The sequence below is a fragment of the Vanacampus margaritifer genome, chromosome 17 (assembly GCF_051991255.1).
Source record: "Vanacampus margaritifer isolate UIUO_Vmar chromosome 17, RoL_Vmar_1.0, whole genome shotgun sequence".
NCBI lineage: Eukaryota > Metazoa > Chordata > Actinopteri > Syngnathiformes > Syngnathidae > Vanacampus > Vanacampus margaritifer.
In genome coordinates, this window is record NC_135448.1 from 9117871 (window position 1) to 9137235 (window position 19365).

At 39.1% G+C, this 19365-nt stretch overlaps 2 protein-coding genes across 2 annotated transcripts; one reads left to right on the top strand and one right to left on the bottom strand.

The window, feature by feature from the left end:
- Positions 1 to 2200: 2200 nt before the first annotated feature.
- Positions 2201 to 3622, bottom strand: cdca5 (cell division cycle associated 5). Its single transcript, XM_077549414.1, has one exon. It carries the CDS (start codon positions 3497 to 3499, stop codon positions 2726 to 2728), a length of 774 nt encoding a protein of 257 aa, XP_077405540.1. The 5' UTR covers positions 3500 to 3622; the 3' UTR covers positions 2201 to 2725.
- On the top strand, positions 3607 to 15990 carry psmb2 (proteasome 20S subunit beta 2). The gene is made up of 6 exons (XM_077549415.1): positions 3607 to 3832; positions 4411 to 4533; positions 4620 to 4690; positions 15366 to 15528; positions 15621 to 15670; positions 15786 to 15990. Exons 1-6 carry the CDS (start codon positions 3742 to 3744, stop codon positions 15882 to 15884), a joined length of 597 nt encoding a protein of 198 aa, XP_077405541.1. The 5' UTR covers positions 3607 to 3741; the 3' UTR covers positions 15885 to 15990.
- Positions 15991 to 19365: the final 3375 nt, after the last annotated feature.

Below are 19365 nucleotides of genomic sequence, written 5' to 3' on the forward strand. Positions count from 1 at the left end.
TTTACTGATATTTGTTGCCTTTGTTTTCTTCCTTTAGATTGCTATGTAACATTTATAGATTGGGCTATATAAGTGTTTTTATTTATTTATTTATGGATATTTTTTTGTTTTTATTTCCATTTATATTTATTTTTTGTACTTCATTTTTTTATTATATTTTTTACATCAGTTTTTATTTTCCCTTTTATTCATTTTATTTTTATTTTGGCAGTTTTGGTCCTTCATAATAAGCAGCTAATGAGAAACACCACAATAACATACAGTATACAAATAGTGTACAATGCATTGAGGACCTTTGCCAAATTGTCTTTGAGAAAACTGTATTGCTTTGCTGAAGAGAGCCAGATGACAAAATAACCATGCAGCTTGGTCATATAGCACACCTTCTTTACAGCAGCTTGGCTAAAAACACAGAAGTGACAGTGAACCACTCCCCCCTGTTAGAACAAATTAAACAACACATCCATTTAGTTGTTAAAACCCTTGAGAAGCAATGTTTTACCTGCCCACTCGTCGTTAAACATAGACTGATGGCTCACTCATTCAGCTTGACATAATCACTGGAGACCAGCGCTGCATGAAGGAATGCGGTATATTTGACTAACAAGTCTCAGCTGTAAACATTGAGCAACAGCGTGACTGTAATTTGTCCACAAGGGACGTACGAGCATTCATTTGATTATAGTATTGAAAGCTGGAACTCCAAAGTTGACCACAAGCTGATTTGTGCCGTTGGTAGTTCTCATTTGAAAATATTATTGCCATGAATCAACTGAAATAATCTGTTACAGTCTTAAACAGTTCCCATCATAAAATGACAATTAACTACATGCATCAAATGCTTTAAAGTAGCTGTTCTCAACTGTCATTTGCCTTTTGATGCCAAGTCACAACCTACTTTTATATGAGTTGAGAAAAATACAAGTAAAAAAGATTGGTAAAAATAGTCAAAAATGTGTAGCATATTTTAAACGCAATGCTATTGTATGCTCAAATCATGTTTCAGAGCAGAGGAGGTCAACCCAAAACTTTTGTTTACATAATGTTCAACATCACTAAACATGGCATTCTGGTTAATATTAACTGTGGAATATGAACTAAGCAACAAAATCCACTTGAGCTTATATAGGGGGCAGCCATTTTGCCACTTGCTGTCGACTGAAAATGACATCACGGTTGCTCAGGTAATGAAAAATCACAGCTCACTTGTTTTCTAAGTTTGGTCAGGTGACATTCAGCTGAGCTCTGATTGGTAGTACCTGAGCAACTGTGATGTTACTTTCAGTTGACAGCAAGTGACAAAATGGCTGCCCCCTATATAAGATCAAGTGGATTTTGTTGCTCAATTCATATTTCACAGTTAATATTAACCAGAATGCCATGTTTAGTGAGGGCTTCACAGAACACATGTTGAACATTATGTAAACAAAAGGTTACTCAGCTTCTGAACGTCACCTGACCAAACTAAGAAAACAAGTGAGCTGTGATTGGTCATTACCTGAGCAACCGTGATGTCATTTTCAGTCGACAGCAAGTGGCAAAATGGCTGCCCCCTGAGATGGATAAACACAAATGGATTTTATTGCTTAATCAATCACAGCTCAGCTTCTGAACGTCACCTGACCAAACTTAGAAAACAGGTGAGCCGTGAACAACTGTGATGTTATTTTCAGTCGACAGCAAGTGACAAAATGGCTGCGCCCTGAGATGAATAAAAACTTGTGGATTTTGCTTTTAATTCATATTCCACAAATGCAATATTAATCAGAATACTGTTTTGCTACTATAGTGGAGTTGCGAGTTTAGGAAACAGCAGCATAAATAGTTTGTCTACTTTCTAAGGAAATTAATGCTGTAAAAGTAACAATTGCTTTGAACAGTCTGAATTACAGTATGTATTAAAAACATCAATGGCATTTGTTAATATTTTGGCTCCCTCTGAGGAGCCCGGAAGAGGTTATTTGGATGCCGTTGGATAGCGTTACACTTTTTTTTATGCTGCACTGATATTCAGTTGGGTGAGTTTGACACACTGCCAAAAGTGTAATATAGACATGTCATCAGCATGTCATGTAAAGCGCTACATAAAAAGCAGTCCATTTACCGTTTTTGCTGGTCAAGGATTTTCCATTAAAAGCACATGCACACACAAAATATCACACTTAATATAAAAATAAAATCAATTCTGTTGATTTCAATGTCATGAGCCCAAATCACAATTTTTTTTAATATTTATTCATGAATTAATGCAGAAATACAACAGAATTGTTTAGATAACGGCTAATTGGCTGCAACATTATGAACGAGTGATTAAAAGTCCAGGTTTCTGCAGAAGTGGAGTCCCCAGTCACTAAAATAAAACAAATTGAAAGAAAGCAATATAGCCTACTTCCATTTGAGTCTTGAAGCTCACCTGCTGTACTTGTATTTCGGTTTATATGCAAGTTGGTTTTCACATACTTCATATGCAATGAGCTAAAATGGGTCTAAAAGTGGCAAAAAAGACCAGAAAAAAACGATTTAAAGTGAAAACAGTTCAGAATAACATATTTAATTAACTCCAAATCACCCATCACAACGCCTTACAACATTATGTCAGAATTTACATGCAGGAACAGGTAGAACATTTACATTTAACTGTCTGTCCTCTTAAACACGACATTTAACCAGTCAGATAGAGACAGAATCCCCTTCTTTTCCGTGTTTGTCAGTCTCCACGTTTACTTTACTCCACAACCAACTCAAACTGCTCAGCCTCCTGGAACTCTGCGTTCATCTTGGCCGAAAGTGCGTCCAGTTCCACGACGTCGATCTTCTGGACTTTCCTCCGGCTCCTCTTCTTCTTCTTCACCACCACCCCGGGGATGTCGAGGTCCGGACCGCAGTCCTCGGCGTCCAGAATGAAGGAACTGGGGCCAGATACGGTACTTGAAACTTCCAGAGCCGCCTGAGCTCGGCCCCCTCTGCGTCCCACCTCGGGGGTCTGTAGCATCTCGAACCCGAAAAGATTCTCCCGGGCGTCGGAACTGTTGAAGGATTTGTCGCTAATCCTGGTGTAGGAGCGACGCACTTTCTGCGACCACACCGCGTCGCGTGGATCCTCAACTGGCTGCTGGGGACCGGGCTGGACCGGCGTTGATGGCGGAAGGATCGGCGAGGGCACTGCGGCCTTCTTTGCACTAGAGGACCGTCCACTCTTCCGAACAGAAACAGGAGTGGAAATCTTTTGCCGTTTCTGTTGGGTTCCATCCGACCGCCTCGGTGTGTTTTCTTTGTCGTGCACAGGTGCAGCAGTTATTTTCTTGGGCACTATTTTCCTCACGGTAATAAACCGCTTGACGGGAACATTACTGGCAGGCGCCATGTTGTTGCTTTCAGTGTTTACCAAGGGAGATGTCAGCCGCGGGGATCGTCTTCGCTGCGACGAGTCGTTTAGTTTATTCGAATCCGTCATCGTCTTGTGATTCGGAGGAGTTCGCCCCTTCATTCGATCTCCCATCGCATAAAAATGCTATTCCACTGTTTAGAGATGAAAAAATGCACAGCATTCCCAATACAGCAGCCAGCAGTCCGCTCAAAACGCCCGCCCGAGTCGCGTGCAAAATACGTCATTCTGTTTCCGGTGACGCTTCGACCCTGCGCCGACTACTTGTAACTTTTGCTGTGTAATCTGACCAAGCGGTTCTATCGCGCGTCTTTTATATTCAATACTTTCTTTTAAACTAGCCCTCGTCATACAGAATGGAATATTTAATCGGTATACAGGGACCGGATTATGTCCTCGTCGCTGCCGATGATGTCGCCGTCAGTAGCTTCATTCAGCTCAAGCAAGGTATGTGACAATGTGTTAGCTTAGCATAATAGCATTACTACCCGGTTAAAAACTGTTTATGTTGTATGTTAAACCAGGATACCGAACGTCTTGAATGAAATATCTTTTTCACTCAGGTATGACGTTAGTTATTTTTTTGTTGATGTTCTGGATGCGCTTCCCTTCGTTTATACGTTTATCCAGCCGGCCAAATTAAAATCGGCAGGTTTATGAATGCGTTAGTTATTTTTTTGTTGATGTACTGGTTGCGCTTCCCTTCGTTTATACGTTTATCCAGCCGGCCAAATTAAAATCTGCAGGTTTATGAATGACGAGATTTATTTTCCACTTTTGCCGTTTCCCATGTGTCTTTCAGCGTTTACAAGTACCTATGCATATCATATAAATATATTAAATATATCCACTCCAAAACTAGCTTCGTTAGACAGTGGACACGTTTGCCCCAAAATAACAAAAGTGAAAGTCATTGCGTTTTTAAACCACTCCCTGTACAGTATTCAATATTGTATTCATTCCAACAATGATTCAAATGTTTGAGATGCACTTCCTGTTAGTTAATCGCTCCCCTTATATTTCAGACGATGACAAGATGTTCAAACTCAGCGAGAAGATCCTGCTGCTTTGTGTGGGCGAGGCAGGAGACACGGTGCAGTTTGCAGAGTATATCCAGAAGAATGTTCAGCTCTACAAAATGAGAAACGGTAAGCAATTAAAATAATTAAAATCGGATTGTAACGCTACTTGAGCAAGGTCTTGGTCGTTAATTTGTAGGTTCTTGGTTTTGTAGGCTATGAACTCAGCCCAGCAGCTGCAGCAAACTTCACAAGAAAGAACCTCGCAGAGTACCTTCGAAGCAGGGTAAATAATATGTACTCAACAATCTTTTTTTTTTTAAATTTATTTATCATTATTATTATTATTATTTTAAATCTTTTTCTTTTTTTTATTTATAAAACACATGACTAATAGTCTTTACGCGATACAAACCTGATTTGGCAACAGAGTGTTTGAATATAGGGGAGCTGATAATTTCACACGTTAAGTTGTCATGTCGTAATTTTTTAAAATTTGGTTTCACTTTTGAAACATTAGGTCCTAAAATTAGCTTTACACATTATTAGTTTATAATTAAGTGGAAGCATGTCACAAAGTAAAAAATCTGTTGCAAAGTTTCAAATGTTTGTCATTTACCAGCCTTACGCAACAGACCATTTTAGTAAAGCAATATTTTTGATTGACTGGCATAGAAACAAAAATACAACCCTCCATTACATTGAATCTAGTTGCTGTAATTAGTGGGATTCCTGTGTTTGTTTTTCTTCAACTAGTCAGTGCCATCAGGTTCACAATGAGAGATAATGACACCAGAATTGAGAAGCAGAAAATAGAATAGAATGTTGGAAATAGAAGCAAGGTAGTCAGTGCTTTTTTTTAGGGGGGGTTGAATGCTTTATTTCTGAATTTGCGAGTCTGTTGCTACACAGTACACTGAGCTGACTTAATAAGTGACCATCACCTGTTGTAATAAACCCTATTTTAAGTAGGACTGCTGATATTGTCTCCTAAATGCATCTTTCTGTTTGCTGTGAGCACAAACCTGCTTTTAGCCTTTTCTCCATTATGAAAATTATTTTTACTACTGTATCAACAGAGAAGAGCCATTTCACATTAATACAGAGGCATAGGCGGCTGCACCTAATTTTCAAATTAAAACTTCTTTCACACTCTGGTCAAATAAATATTGTTTGTTCAGCCTCTCTGCGTAGCCCAGGGCTAAATTTCCCACAGACTGGTAGGAACCACTGGTCGACAGAGAGACACTCCTCGGACCTAAGTTAAGATCTGTACCACCTGCTGGACCTTTCATTCCAGATTCTGATTGTTTTTTTTCCTCCCTGGCCTCCAGTAATTCATTGCTTAAATTTAAGAGTGCCACATTTTCAGCAGTTTTCATACTAACTCATCAGAGCTGTTATCTGTAAACTTTCATATGCAGTACATCCACTTGGCATTGGATGAATAAATGTAGTCATATTGATAACTGGTTTCAGCCGCCTTTAAATGCCACACATGTGAAGATTTTGGTCAGTGCTTTATGAAAGTGTTAAATTAAGATTGATTGCACATGAAGACTTTATCTTTATTCTGACCAGTCAGAGACACACTTGTATTTTGATCAGACTTTTCATTTAACATCTTTATGTGCTTCAAACTCTTGCACACTCATAGAGGTGACTTTTATTCTTCTTAGGTCTAAATGTGGATAAAAACCTATGATGGAGTGACCATACTGAGTACTATTTTGTTGTTTTAGATGTATGCAAAGTTCTCAAAACAAGCCAAGACAAGACATTTCAGTTGAACCTGATAATTCATTTTGACATTAGTTGGTTGCAGATGATTCTCCCTTTGTTAGCTGAGCCCATCCTGAGACATTTGTGGTTCTAAATCCAACATAACAGAGGGTTTTAAAGGGGAAGTCAACCTTAAACATGTCTAGACAATAATATGTGACCTCACTAGTTTAAACATGACATTCTGGTTAATATTACATTTGTGGAATATGAGTTAATCAACAAAATCCATTTCCGGGGGCGGCCATTTAACCACTTGCTGTCGAGTGAAAATGACATCATAGTTGCTCAGGCAGGGCTCAGGCAACGACCAATCACAGCTCACCTGTTTTCGGAAGCTGAGCTGTGATTGGTTGTTACTTGAGACCTGAGCAACATTGATGTCATTTACACTCCACAGCAAGTGGCAAAATGGCCGCCTTCTGATATTGATAAACTGCAGGATTATGTTGCTTAATTCATATTTCACGCAATATTAAACAAAATACTGTATTTAGACTAGTGGGGCTGCATAGAACATAATATTGTTAAGAACTTTTTTGGGGGGTTGATTTCCTCTTTAACGTACAAGTTCTTGCGACACAGATTAAGCACAATATTGTAAATGTTGAAGTGAACTCATGTTAATATTTTACTTTAGTTTTTTGTGCTAAAACTATTTTTGTTCAACCATCGTGATCATTTGCAGATGTCATGACGCGCCAACTCATTTGTTTGGAGTTGTGCAGCTGCTTCTTTTCACAATAGCAGAAGGGTGAAAATAATGACAAAAAACAATTAGTGTGGCCGGGAAGGGAATGTGGGACACATCGAGCCAGGGATAGGGGTGGCGTAGCGGGAGGAGGGGAGGGGAGTGGAGGGAGGCTGTGGGTGTCCCAGCGGGGACAACATATACTCAGTGGACCCACACTGTACAGAATGGAGTGTGAGAACCAGTTGGCATCAATGTACACATGACTTGAAATTCTCCAGTACAGTTGGGAATTGCTGTATCACTGTAAAGAGCGTCATATTTCACTGTATTCAAAAGTAGGGTTGTTCTATACCACTTTTTTTTTTAGACCGATACCAGTAAAAGGCCATCACTGATATCAACTACCAATACTTTTGATGCTTTTGAAGTAAACAGTTACCTGAGATTAACACAGTTTTACATTTCACCTTTTATTGTCCATCCGATTAAAAAAAAAAAAAAAACGATACTCTGATAATCCGATCCCTAAAATGAGTACCAAATGGAATGCAGTGTGCTGGCATTGCCTGTCAATAAGAATCTTGATTATTATTATTTTTAATGACACTTGTGGTCTCTCCACATTCAATCAATTCTACTTTAACATGGATGAGGGCAGACAGTTATCTGAGCTAGTGTGCCAAGCTCCACCCTCCAAAAACTTACTGAAATATACTAAACATACTCCAAGTGGCTCCCCAACAAACAAGATATTGAAGATTATGGAGGATCTAAAATGTCAATAAATAAAAGTGAAATTAAAGACAGATATAAGAAATAAAATAAAAAAATTTAAATACAAAAATAAATATAAATGGAAATTAAAACAACAAAAAATTATATATACATAGTATGTATATATGATTTGTGGTATCATCCTGACTATGATGGGTGACTACCGATACCAAGTATCAGTGCCAATACCAGCCTTATTTTAAGGTATCGTACTAGCGGCGGTGACCTATACCATTATCGGCCGCCCTCCTGCAGCCATTTTACGATCAGGGACTAGAAATGAGAAATTATATGAATACAAAGTTGCCATTCATTTTTGCCTTTTTTTTTTAAACTACAACCCTTTAAAATGAACACTAGTACATGTTAAATTGTAAATATAGTTCAGCGTTGTTGTAAAACACCATTATGTTTATTGTATATACTGTGTTTTTACGACTGCCTCACAACCAGGAAATGGGCGTGTGCGTCAGGCCTCCATAATGGCGCAACACTGCAACTGCAGTTAAAATGCGTTGCTGTTGAGCGCAATCAACACAGCTGGAGCACTGTGTTGAGCGATTATCAATGGCTCAGGCTGGAGGTGGCAAGCAAGATAGGTAGAGGTGGCCGCCTCTGAATTTTGTACACAGGAAAAACCCTGCATACATAAATAATAATAATAAAAAAATAAAAAAATAAATAAATAAATAAATATATATATAAATTCAAAAATAAATATAAAATAGATTTAAATATCAATCAATAAATAAAAAGGCACTGCTTTCATATTTATTTATTTCATTTATTTATTTGATTCTGTCAGCATGAAACCCGTCATGAAATGTTATTCATATGAGGGGGCGGTCCTAAGCATGTCTGTATTTCTTTGGATTTAATTTTTGAATTACGGTATATTTTAACATTTATTTTTATTTTCACTTTTATTTATGTATGTATGTATGTATTTATTTACTTTACATTTTAGCATTTTTGGTTCTCCATAGAAGAGGGGCATGATTTGGTTAGGACAATTTTGGACCATATACATTTATTTATTAATTTATTTTTTAATTTTAGCATTTTTGGTCCTCCGTGAAAGAGGGGCATGATTAGGAAAATTTAGGACCATATACAATAGAAAGTCTAAAAAATGCATTTCGTATAATACAGCTCGATGGAAATGAAGCTTTATCCAGCCAAAAAGAATCCTCAAATAATTTGCACATGGAAGAGGGCTTCAGGATCATTTGTATTCAGTCAAGGTTGGAAAATGTTGAGCAGAAAAACATTTTTATTCATGTCTTGTCATCCGCTGCGAGGGAATCTTTATTTTTGTGCCTCTTGGTTATGACTTTGGCTTTGTGAGCGCAGGATTTATCAATGCGGCGTTCTCTGGAGTGCTGAGAAACCAAATCCAAAGCATTTTTTTCCCCCCCAACCAGCATCCCACACCTTCCTCCAGCTATGTTCCCTCATACATTCTGCAACCTCTAGAGTATCCGGACATTTGCAAATTTTGTTGGATTAACAATTTTTTCTCTTAGTCCGTCTTAATTATATGGCCTTTTAGATCTGGAGTATCAACATTTCGCAATCAATTTTCTTTTGTTTTTGGCTCACTAAATTGTTTATGAAGTGTTGAAAATGATAACAAAAAGCTCAAACGGTGGACTCTTTCTTTTTTCTACTCTGCATCTGCCAAAATCATGCACTGCACTAATGAACTCGGAGTTTAAGATGGTTGACGGAAAACAAAACATCATTAAGTATCGATTCGTATGAAGCTGCCTGTAGCCCTAACCTTTTGTTCAGTTGATGTCTGGGCAACTGTCCCAGATATTTGCGAATTGGTTTTAATTAATTTGATTAAATCACAGCAGATTAATATCTAACCACTGCAAAAAGAGGATTTATCAAGATAATGATTTGTTTTGTATCCCAATTGTTACTCCTCGATCCTCAAGTCATCTTTTGAGTGCATCCCCCTCACCCCCTCCCCAAAAATGATCACCGCTCTGCCAGCGTATCCGAAGCCCTAGGTTAAAAACTACTGGCTGATAAATTAATCAGTGCTATATAGTTAATTCGTATGGCCTTATTCCCGCAGGATACATTCCAGATGAGTTCTATAGACTGCGAGATGTCATACTCCAGTGGCCGCCGACCACCGGGAGGTGTAGTTAACTCTCGTCAGTAGAGCGTGTCTGAACGGAGGAGTCCAGACTTGGTTTACCAACCTGCCGTCCAGGAAAACAACTGGGCCGCGTTATTAACCTCTGGAGAACCGCATTTACTCCAGCTTCAGGGAGAAGGGAGAGCGAGAGAGGCGCGAAACAAAGACAAAAATTGGCGGTAAACATAATCACCGGAGGCCTTGACAAATCCGCATCAGTAATGAGGCGCAGGATTCGGCGCAGAGCGAAACAAGAAGTTCAAAGCTGATAGGCCGTCCAATCCTGTATTCAGGAGCAAGTTTTTTGTTTTTAAGTGACAGTGATTAACTGCAATTGTAGCAATTATACATGTTAGAGCACTTCAGGGAGCTATAGCGCAAAATATTTGACGGCATCCCCCAACAGTGATCAAAGATTACCCTTTCGATAGATCGTAAGGCCACAGCAACAGTTAGCGTTCCACAGCTGGGCCCATATGTGCTGGTGATAAATTTCCAACACGGGCACACAATGGGCACAAATAATTACTGGCGCCATATTGCACACAGCTCAACGGCTCCTGCACAGATGAACAATTAATACAACAGATTGAGGAGAAATGCCAATAAAGAGAACATGCCCGGGGGCAGGGTGCAAAAACGGGGGGAGAGGAGTGGGCCACAGGAAATGAGGAAGGAAGGCAGAGCTGAAACTTGGAAGCGGAGTTTGAATATTGGAGCTTTGTTTCTGTGCTTTCTGATTTTTCAAAAATATTGTTAGTTGAGGTTTGGAAGGTGAACTCATTTGCAGCCAAAAACGTATTTATACGTTGTTGTTTTTTTTATGCTAACGCATAAAGAAGTCTTTGACCTGAAGAGGTCGCTTAAAGCAATGGTAGTTATTACAAAAACGGCTAACTGGTGGCAGCAGAGTATAAGAGATCAATCAGGGCCGTGTTGCAAAAAGCTGTTTCCCCCACTGTTTTAAACAGATTTGTGAATAATGATGAAATTTAGCTATTTTTTAATGCTGAAACGGAAACAGATACAAATATATATTTTTTCTTGATGAAAGAAGAGACTCTAATCTTTTGGTAGGTTCCATGTTTTTATAGCAATAGAAGATAATATTCTGTGGGCCTTGCAAAATCAGTCAAAATCTATTAAAACAGCCAGGAGCGAAGGGGGTTGCTTCAGTGAAAATGGCTGGGAGTGAATGAGTTAATAACTGGTGCCAGTTTGGGCACGTATACAGTCAGATCCATAAATAGTGGGACATAAACACTATTCTCGTCTTTTTAGCTCTAAACATCACCACAATGGATTTGAAATGAATTGAACAAGATGTGCTTTAACTGCAGACTTTCAGCTTTAGTTTGAGGGTATTTACAATACATCCAAATTAGGGGAATGGTTAGAAATTTCAATATATATATACGGGTCATTGACGGATACGTTTGTGCAATGATGCCCATTTTATGAATTATCATGTGGTGCGACCAAAAAGAAAGAACCAATTTGGGACTTTTAATTTGAAATACATTTATAGACAGGTGTTTGTATATAGCTATCAGGTTTGTACTGTCTCACAACTATGTGAAAGAGTTGCCCTTTTAGCATTTGGGATATAGTGGTCATATTTGGACATCATGTTGTATGACCTGACCCCCCCCCCCCAACAAATACTATAGTTTATTATTATTTTACTTGTGTGGCTAGCAATTGTGTTTTATTTAGATGACTAATTGTTAGCCTCATAACTTTGATTTAAGTAAAAAAAATAATATTGTGGTGCAACCAGTGTAGAAAACTTTGCATAATAGATGTATGTTCTAAATGATAAATGTCCTAAATTGTAGATAAAAGTAAAATTGTAAATAATAATAATTACTACGGGGGTCAGGCGATTACATTTTTTAATCATAATTAATCGCATGTGTTCAATAGTTAACTCACGATTAATTGCAAATTTTACATCTGTTCTAAATGTACAATAAAACATGTTTTATTACGTTTTTATACTCTTGTTAACATAAATGTGGAAAACAGTGTTAAACTTATAGAAATATGGCTGCATCTTTTAGTCATTGATACAGTAATTTCATAATAACTCATGAAATTGAGTTAAAATTATAGAGTGTGATATTGATTTGTGTTGAGGTCATTTTTCTGCCACTAGATGGCATAATTGCATTTTTAAGACATTGGTGACAGCTCAGAGCTATCTAATCTTTAACATGAAGTAACTCGTGAAATTTTGCACATTTTTAAAATAGTAAAATGCAACTTCCAACCAGTCTCCACAAATAAATGCATTATTATTAAATGTATTACTGCTAAATTTTGACGTGGGCGTGTCTGCTGCGTTGCGACTGGAATTCCTTCAGTAAAGGCTTTCCAAGTAAGTTGCGGTCATTAATCGCGTGTTAGAAAAAATTGTGGCGTCAAACTTTAAATTAACTCAGAATTACCGCACTAATCTTGACAACCCTGAATAAATATTTTGTGTGTTTGTATAATAAATTAACTGTGCTGGATCTGGTGAACTCCGTTAATGACCCATATGCCTTCAATTTTTTGAGGATCCTGCTACCTTTTGTCAACAGTTTTTTATTGTTATAAAGACGCTTCAAACGTACAGATTTTCATTCGGATGTGACATTAAATTATCACCTACAAATGTTTCTTGTTTGTGTTTTAATACAAACGTGTCGGTGGGAGGGAGGTTGATTGGATGATGCATATTGTTTGTTAATGTGAATCGAGGTGTGAGTTCAGGTGGCAGGGTTAACAAGGTGCCTTTGAGGTGACATGGGAAGGTTATTTTGATGCCAGGTCCGTATTATTGTTACATTGTAACCAGTGAGGCAGGTGTCTGCCGGGTGGGGGTGATGCCACTGGGGCGTTCGCACGCTCACAGAGGAGTAAATGCGCACGTTCGTACGCGCACGTGCGCAACATTCGGCCGTACCTGCTGTGTACACACACACACACACACGGTTATGCTTTCGAATAGCGAGCGTGTGTGTTTATGCGAGGCTGTCATTAACACTCACACTAAAACCCACTCCACGGGGGATAGAACAATCATCCCCCTTGTGGCAAATATAACGCCAACACAAGTCACAGAAATAAGCAGGTCAAATGTGAGCGAAATTGAAATGACAGCGCAGGTGTTTAGATCGCAACCCGCCCGCCTTGAATGAATCACCTCGCTAGCTGAAAGCGGGGAGCGTAATACTGTATTATTGTTTTGTTTTTCCATTCAGTGCTAATCAAAAAACACTCGTTGTCTGTCAAGCATATAGGCTTGAAGATGTTTTGAAGCCCCCCAAATTGTTTTTTTTTTTTTTTTTTTTAATTGAGGAAAGAAATTAGTGTACTGGAGGGAGAGAAGAGGCTGGAAGCGTGGAAGATGTAATTTCTAAAGATGGAGAGGGGCTGCAAGAGAAACGACTTAAGAAGTTTTTAATGAGCCCTGGCGTGACTCGGGGGCTCGGGGTGAAAGCAGCGGGAGGGGAGAGGAGGGGGCGAGCGAAGGAACGAAGCGGGAGGGAGGGGGCGACGGAGGAGGCAACAGGGGTGCTGACTTCCAGCAGATGTCACACTGCAAGTGACTAAACCCCCCCCAAACAAATACACTTGCACATGCACACTTTTGCCCCACGTCCATTTTTCACGCAGTAGAAAATGGATGAAAATCCTCCCAAGCTGAAACGTGGGAGCTCCTTTGGTTGTTATGGAACAAGCCAGCATACTTTAACTCATTCCCTCCCAGCCATTTTCACTGAAGCAACCCCCTTCGCTCCCGGCTGTTTTACTGAATTTTGACAGATTTTGCAAGGTCCACACAATATTCTGTTCCATTGCTATAAAAATCTACCAAAAGAAAGATTAGAGTCTCTTGTTTCACCAGGGGAAAAAAAAGTATATTTCTATCTGTTTCCGTTTTGCAGCCATTAGCATTAGAATATCTCTAAATTTAATCATTATTCACAAACCTGTTGAAAACACTGGCAAAAAGAGCTTGTTGCAACATGGCCCCGGTTGATCTCTTATACTCTCTTATACCATTGTTCAAGCATTCTCTTTAGGTCAGAGGCTGCATCAAAGCCTTCTTTATGCTCTAGCATAACAAAAACATATAAAAACGTATAAATACGTTTTGGGGAGTGAAAGACAAAGTATTAAAAACACATTTTTGGGTTTGAATGAGTTCAAGAAAGAATCTGTGAGGTTTAGTGCTGCTGTACAATCACCTCCAAAAGTAGTGGAACGGCAAGCTCAGTTATTTTCTTATTGTTTTTGTTGGGTTTTAGACCAAAAGTCACATATGAGACAAAAGTTCGGAATTCCAGCTTTTATTTCATGTCAATCTATCAATATTGACTCGTCAATGACGGATTGACGACAATTGACAGACCTTGCGTCAAAATGGACGGAATACATGGTCTACATATATAGAATTTTTTAACCTAATTCTGGTTACTTAATTCTGTCTGCAATTTATTATTATATTATATTATTAGTATGGGATTTTTTTTTTAATGGGCTTTAGGTGAACTGATGAATACACACACGCATGCACGCACATGCACATGCTCACCCACATACAAAAAAAAAATTATATATATATATGTGTGTATGTATATATATTTAAAAAAAAACAAAAATAAAAAAGGAGAGCAATGATGATGTCAAATCGAATGAACAATACTGAGCTCACCTGATAAAAAAAAAAAAAAAAATGGACGGAATGCTTTTTTACCCCCAAACCTAACCTTAACGTCAGGGGGGGGGGGGTGTCCTGAGGCAGGCTACTGGAGGGGGGAACAAAAGTAACAACTGATTTGCATTTCCTGTCTAACAGCCAATCACAGTGATTGTCACCAACATTATTTTTTTTCAACAGCTGTTACGTGTTGACTAGCTAGCGAATCAGCACACAGGGAAAGAACAGGTAGCGACGAATGCGGCTAAACAATTTTGCTCAATTTGCATATTATCACCCTTCGCATTTGGACATAATTATAATGTCTGGATAGAAGATCAAGAAGTTCACTTCATCACTATGTTTCAAGAGACCAGCATTGTATGACTTTACCGTTAAAGGGTGTGTCGGTAGAGTGATGAAAGCCAAACTATGGCAAGACTTGGAGACCCAAGTGGATATATCAGGTGGGATTTACTTTTAAATTACTCTGTATAGAGCCTCAGGGAGCACATCAAGAGTGAAAACGATAGCGGTATGCTTTGTTTACGTTTTTATATCCCGCCCGTGTAGTGATGAGCGCCTCCTGATGGTATGGAGGTCTATTACTTCTCATGCATGTACAGAAGGTAACTTACCTAATAGTCACGCCGCATACCGTGAAAATGAAAACAAAGATATTCCATAGTATTTACCATCCATATTCGCAATCATCTCGTTGACTGAAATATTCAATAAGTTTTGCGTTGTCAGCAAAACGGGCGTGGAATGCCCACCCCGGGTATTTACATCTTTTAAACTTTTGTTTATATGATATGATATATTTGTGATGCCGAGTAGCCTTCATCCTGATGACCTCTCTTCAGACGCCATATCACGTCAACCTGTTGCTGGCGGGCTACGACGACGCAGACGGTCCGGGTCTCTACTACATGGACTTCCTGTCCTCGCTGGCCAAGGCCCCCTTCGCCGCCCACGGTTATGGCGCCTACCTCACGCTCTCCATCCTCGACCGCTACTACAGACCAGGTGCGTGTTAGCCTACAAAAGCTAGTGTTAATCGTCTCCTCTTTTTTTTTTTTTTTTTCTCCACAATTTATGGTCGACTTGTGTTCTTCCAGATCTGAGCAGAGATGAAGCAGTGGATGTCTTGAAGAAGTGTATTGAAGAAGTTCGTTAAGATTTTTGAATACCGTGTCTTTAATTGCTATTTCTTAGTTGATTGTTCCTCATTGCAGTTTTGACTCGATTTGTTCTGACGACGCTGTTGTTTCTGCCTCCACCAGCTGAACAGGCGCTTCATCCTGAACCTTCCCTCCTTCACCGTCCGTTTGATTGACAAGGAGGGCATCCATGACCTGGAGAAGATCTCTCCCACCAAGTGACCGTTCCCTGCTTAGCTACCAGCAAATCGCAACCTTTTTTTTTTTTCTATCGCTGACCTCCTTGTTCTTTCTGTTCCAATAAAAAGTGACGCGCAGTTGAGATATACGCTCTTTGTCCCTGTGGTGTTTTTCGCTATGCTCTCTAGTTTACTCATCTGCAACATGGGCAGAGAACACGCTCCTGGCTGTGTACTTTTGCACTTGAATTCAGTCAGTGTGCAGTGGACACTTGCTCATTCTTGTGCACTTGGAAAAAAAACAACGTGTACGTGGGGAAAGAGTGACCAAAAGTGCATAAGAAGGACAGATGTGTTGATTTTTGAAGGATGGGTGTACCATATGAACCACGACTCGGGCCCTTTGTTCAGTATAGCTCTTATAGGATTTTGATAATATACTGGTCATTTTTTACTGGGACTATTCGTAAGTCTTCGGTTGTATTTGAAGGAAAGGCTCCATTATGGATCTGTATCAGATTCTTCGCTATTGATAACCACCTCAACTCATAATGATGAATAAAGTCTTAATCCCCCTTGACCAGTGCTCCTGTGCTGAGGTTGGTCAAAACGTTTTTGCTTTAAAAAAAAAAAGCTTCTTAGCAAAAATGTGATTATTGTTAATAATTATTTTTAGATGAATGCTCTTTGGGAACTTAATGGAATATTTCTTTAAAAAAATAATTTAAATGTTTTTAAAAATGAATTTGCATTAATTAAAATGTCTTACAGATCTTAGATGTAAAATATATAACCTGAGGTAGTCGTGGTTCATCTTGTCTCTTCTATCAATATTCCTCCATTTTCTTGGCATTATGCATCCATTTGAAATGGTAGATACTAAGTGTGTGCCAAAAAATCGCTTCTCATAAGAATCGTGATTCTCATTTAGTACGATTCAGAATCGATTTTAAATGTCCCAAAATCGATTTTATTTAAATTATTTTATACTGTCTTACCTTTGTCTGTGTGTGCCTTTATTTGGAGCGCTGTTCATGTTGTACCTGGTTTGGCCACTGAGGGGCAGTGTGGTTCCACACGGTCTAATAATCTGTTAAATTGTAGCCACATTAGAGAGTAGAAGGAAAAAGTCACAATCAAGTTATTCCAATAAAAGTTTTTTTTTTTTCAGCGTGAAGACGTTCTCTTGAGTGATAAAAGTGCCGCGACTAGCGCACTAATTAGCATTAGCGTGTCAGACTGGAGTAGATCATTACAATTCCTTGCACATCTATAGATTGAAGCAAAAATCATTCCTAATCAAAAATCGATAGAATCAGATCGCAGGCCCAAAAATCGGAATCGAATCGTGAGACATTCAAAGATTCCCACCCCTAGTAGATACTGTATTTGTGCATTCATACGTAAGGTTGAGTCTATTAATCAAGATCAGATGTATCAATTCATTCTATTCAGGGGCCATTTTTGATTCCAATCAAGGCTTTTATAAGGGCGAAAATCATATGAAGGTACAGCGGATTTCAAAAGTCTACACACCCCTATTAAAAAGCCATGTTTTTGTGATATAAAAAATAAGACCAAGCATGAATGTCGCCTTTAAACCATAAAAGGTGAAAATCTTTTGAAATAATTTAGCTTGGTCTGATTTATTGCTTTATTTATGTCATAAAAACATGCCATTTGAACATTTGGGTGTGTCGACTTTTATATCCACTTTATCAATACATTATTTCACAATTGGTCTTAGACTAAATATTTTTTTTGAAGTGAGTAAAAAATATTTTAGCTTGGTTAATGTAAATAAAAATCACACTTGGATGCAACTAATCCATTTAGCAAGATAGATGAAGTAGATGCTTAAGCGTAAAATAATATGATGGGCTTGATCTGACCCCCGAGCGTTGCGTTTGACACCAATGATTTAGCAATTTTAATTTTTCCCCCCCCCCTTAAATTGCAAACTGTTGTTGTAAATGTAAAACCGGGACAGCCCGGGAACGTCACTGAGTAGACGTGTGTGTGTGTGTGTTCCCCCATCGCTGTCTCGCCTTCCCAATCCACAGACAGGTGATTAATAAACATTAAACAATCCCTCCTCTCTCAAACACACCGGAATCTTCTTGACGGGAAGAGCAGCATATGTTTGCCTGCAGGCACACACACGGAGATGGAGAGCGGCCCTGCTGAGTGTCAGATAGAGGGGGGGGGGATGGCTTGGAGAACGGGTGATAGAGGAGGAGAGCGGAGGTTAGGGTACTGAGAGGAGTAATGAGATGGGAGGAGAGCGAGGGAGATAAGGCAGGTATTGGCGAGGATGCGTGCGGCCCCTGGAAAGCTGGAATAGCAGGAGAGGCGCTCCATGGGAAGTAGGGGACTCGCAAAACAGATGGTTTGAGGGATGAATCTGAGTTGGATGGCTTATTGGACACCGGGGGTCAAACCGCTGCGTCTGCCCACCCAGGCATTGTGTTCAAGGCTGCAGATGGAGCGGAGGCCCCTTGAGTCCCTTTTAGGTCCCCTTTCTTTGACCATAGTCACCATTTGAAGAGATTTTGAACATTTGAAAAGTTAGCGCAGTTTGATGCTGACGGGAGCAGGAACGTGTCAACGATCCATCTGTGGCTTTTCTCTTAAATGCTAACCTGCAGGGCACCAACGTTAAGAAGTCATGAAAGCGTTAGAGCGCGTCCTCTGGGGACCGTGATGGTCTTTGGGAACAATCCGTCTTCTAAAGAGATTTGTTTTAAGGTGAGAGGGGACTTAACCTGCAATAGAGGAAGAAGAACTCACCGCAGGCTACTGTTGATCAGTACTTATGTTTATTTATATTTAAATGATTATATGTGTATTTGATCATTTCACTCAAACATTTTATTAGCAAAATAAATGATAATTGAATACAAAAGTTAAAAGGTAGCCCCTAATGACCACATGAGCAGACTGTGGGCCTGTTCGAGAAATAGCTCACAGGTGATGGGACATTATTATTTTCTAGGAAATTCCCAGAAAATCCCAATATTTTAATAATAATAATAAATACATATATGCCAATGTTCACATTTTCACCAGATCATGTCTACAACATCCCTACGAAGAATGTTGTAGACATGATCTGGTAGGGGTAGGGCCCGACCAATATGCATTTTTTTAGGCCAATGCCGATTGTTTAAAAAAAATATATTTAATGCATAAAATGTTCTCCCCCAACCCAATTCCTTTTCAATTGGTGTCACTTGCACACAAACTTTCACTATTAAGATTCTCTGCTTTGAACGTATTTATGTGTGAATATTCGTTATTTGAAGGAAAAACACTCCTGAAGTCGATTCTTACTTCATGTAAGCGTTTGAATGGGATCCTCCATTCGCTTTTAGCATTAGCGCTAGGCTAGCGATGTTTTAAAAACGAAGCATGTTTTGTATTTAAATATACAGCGGATGTAATTATTATCGTCGTGTGTTAACTCCAACTGGGGTGTCATTAAACAGCTTAGAGGACGCTTAGGGACAACAGAATAACCAGAA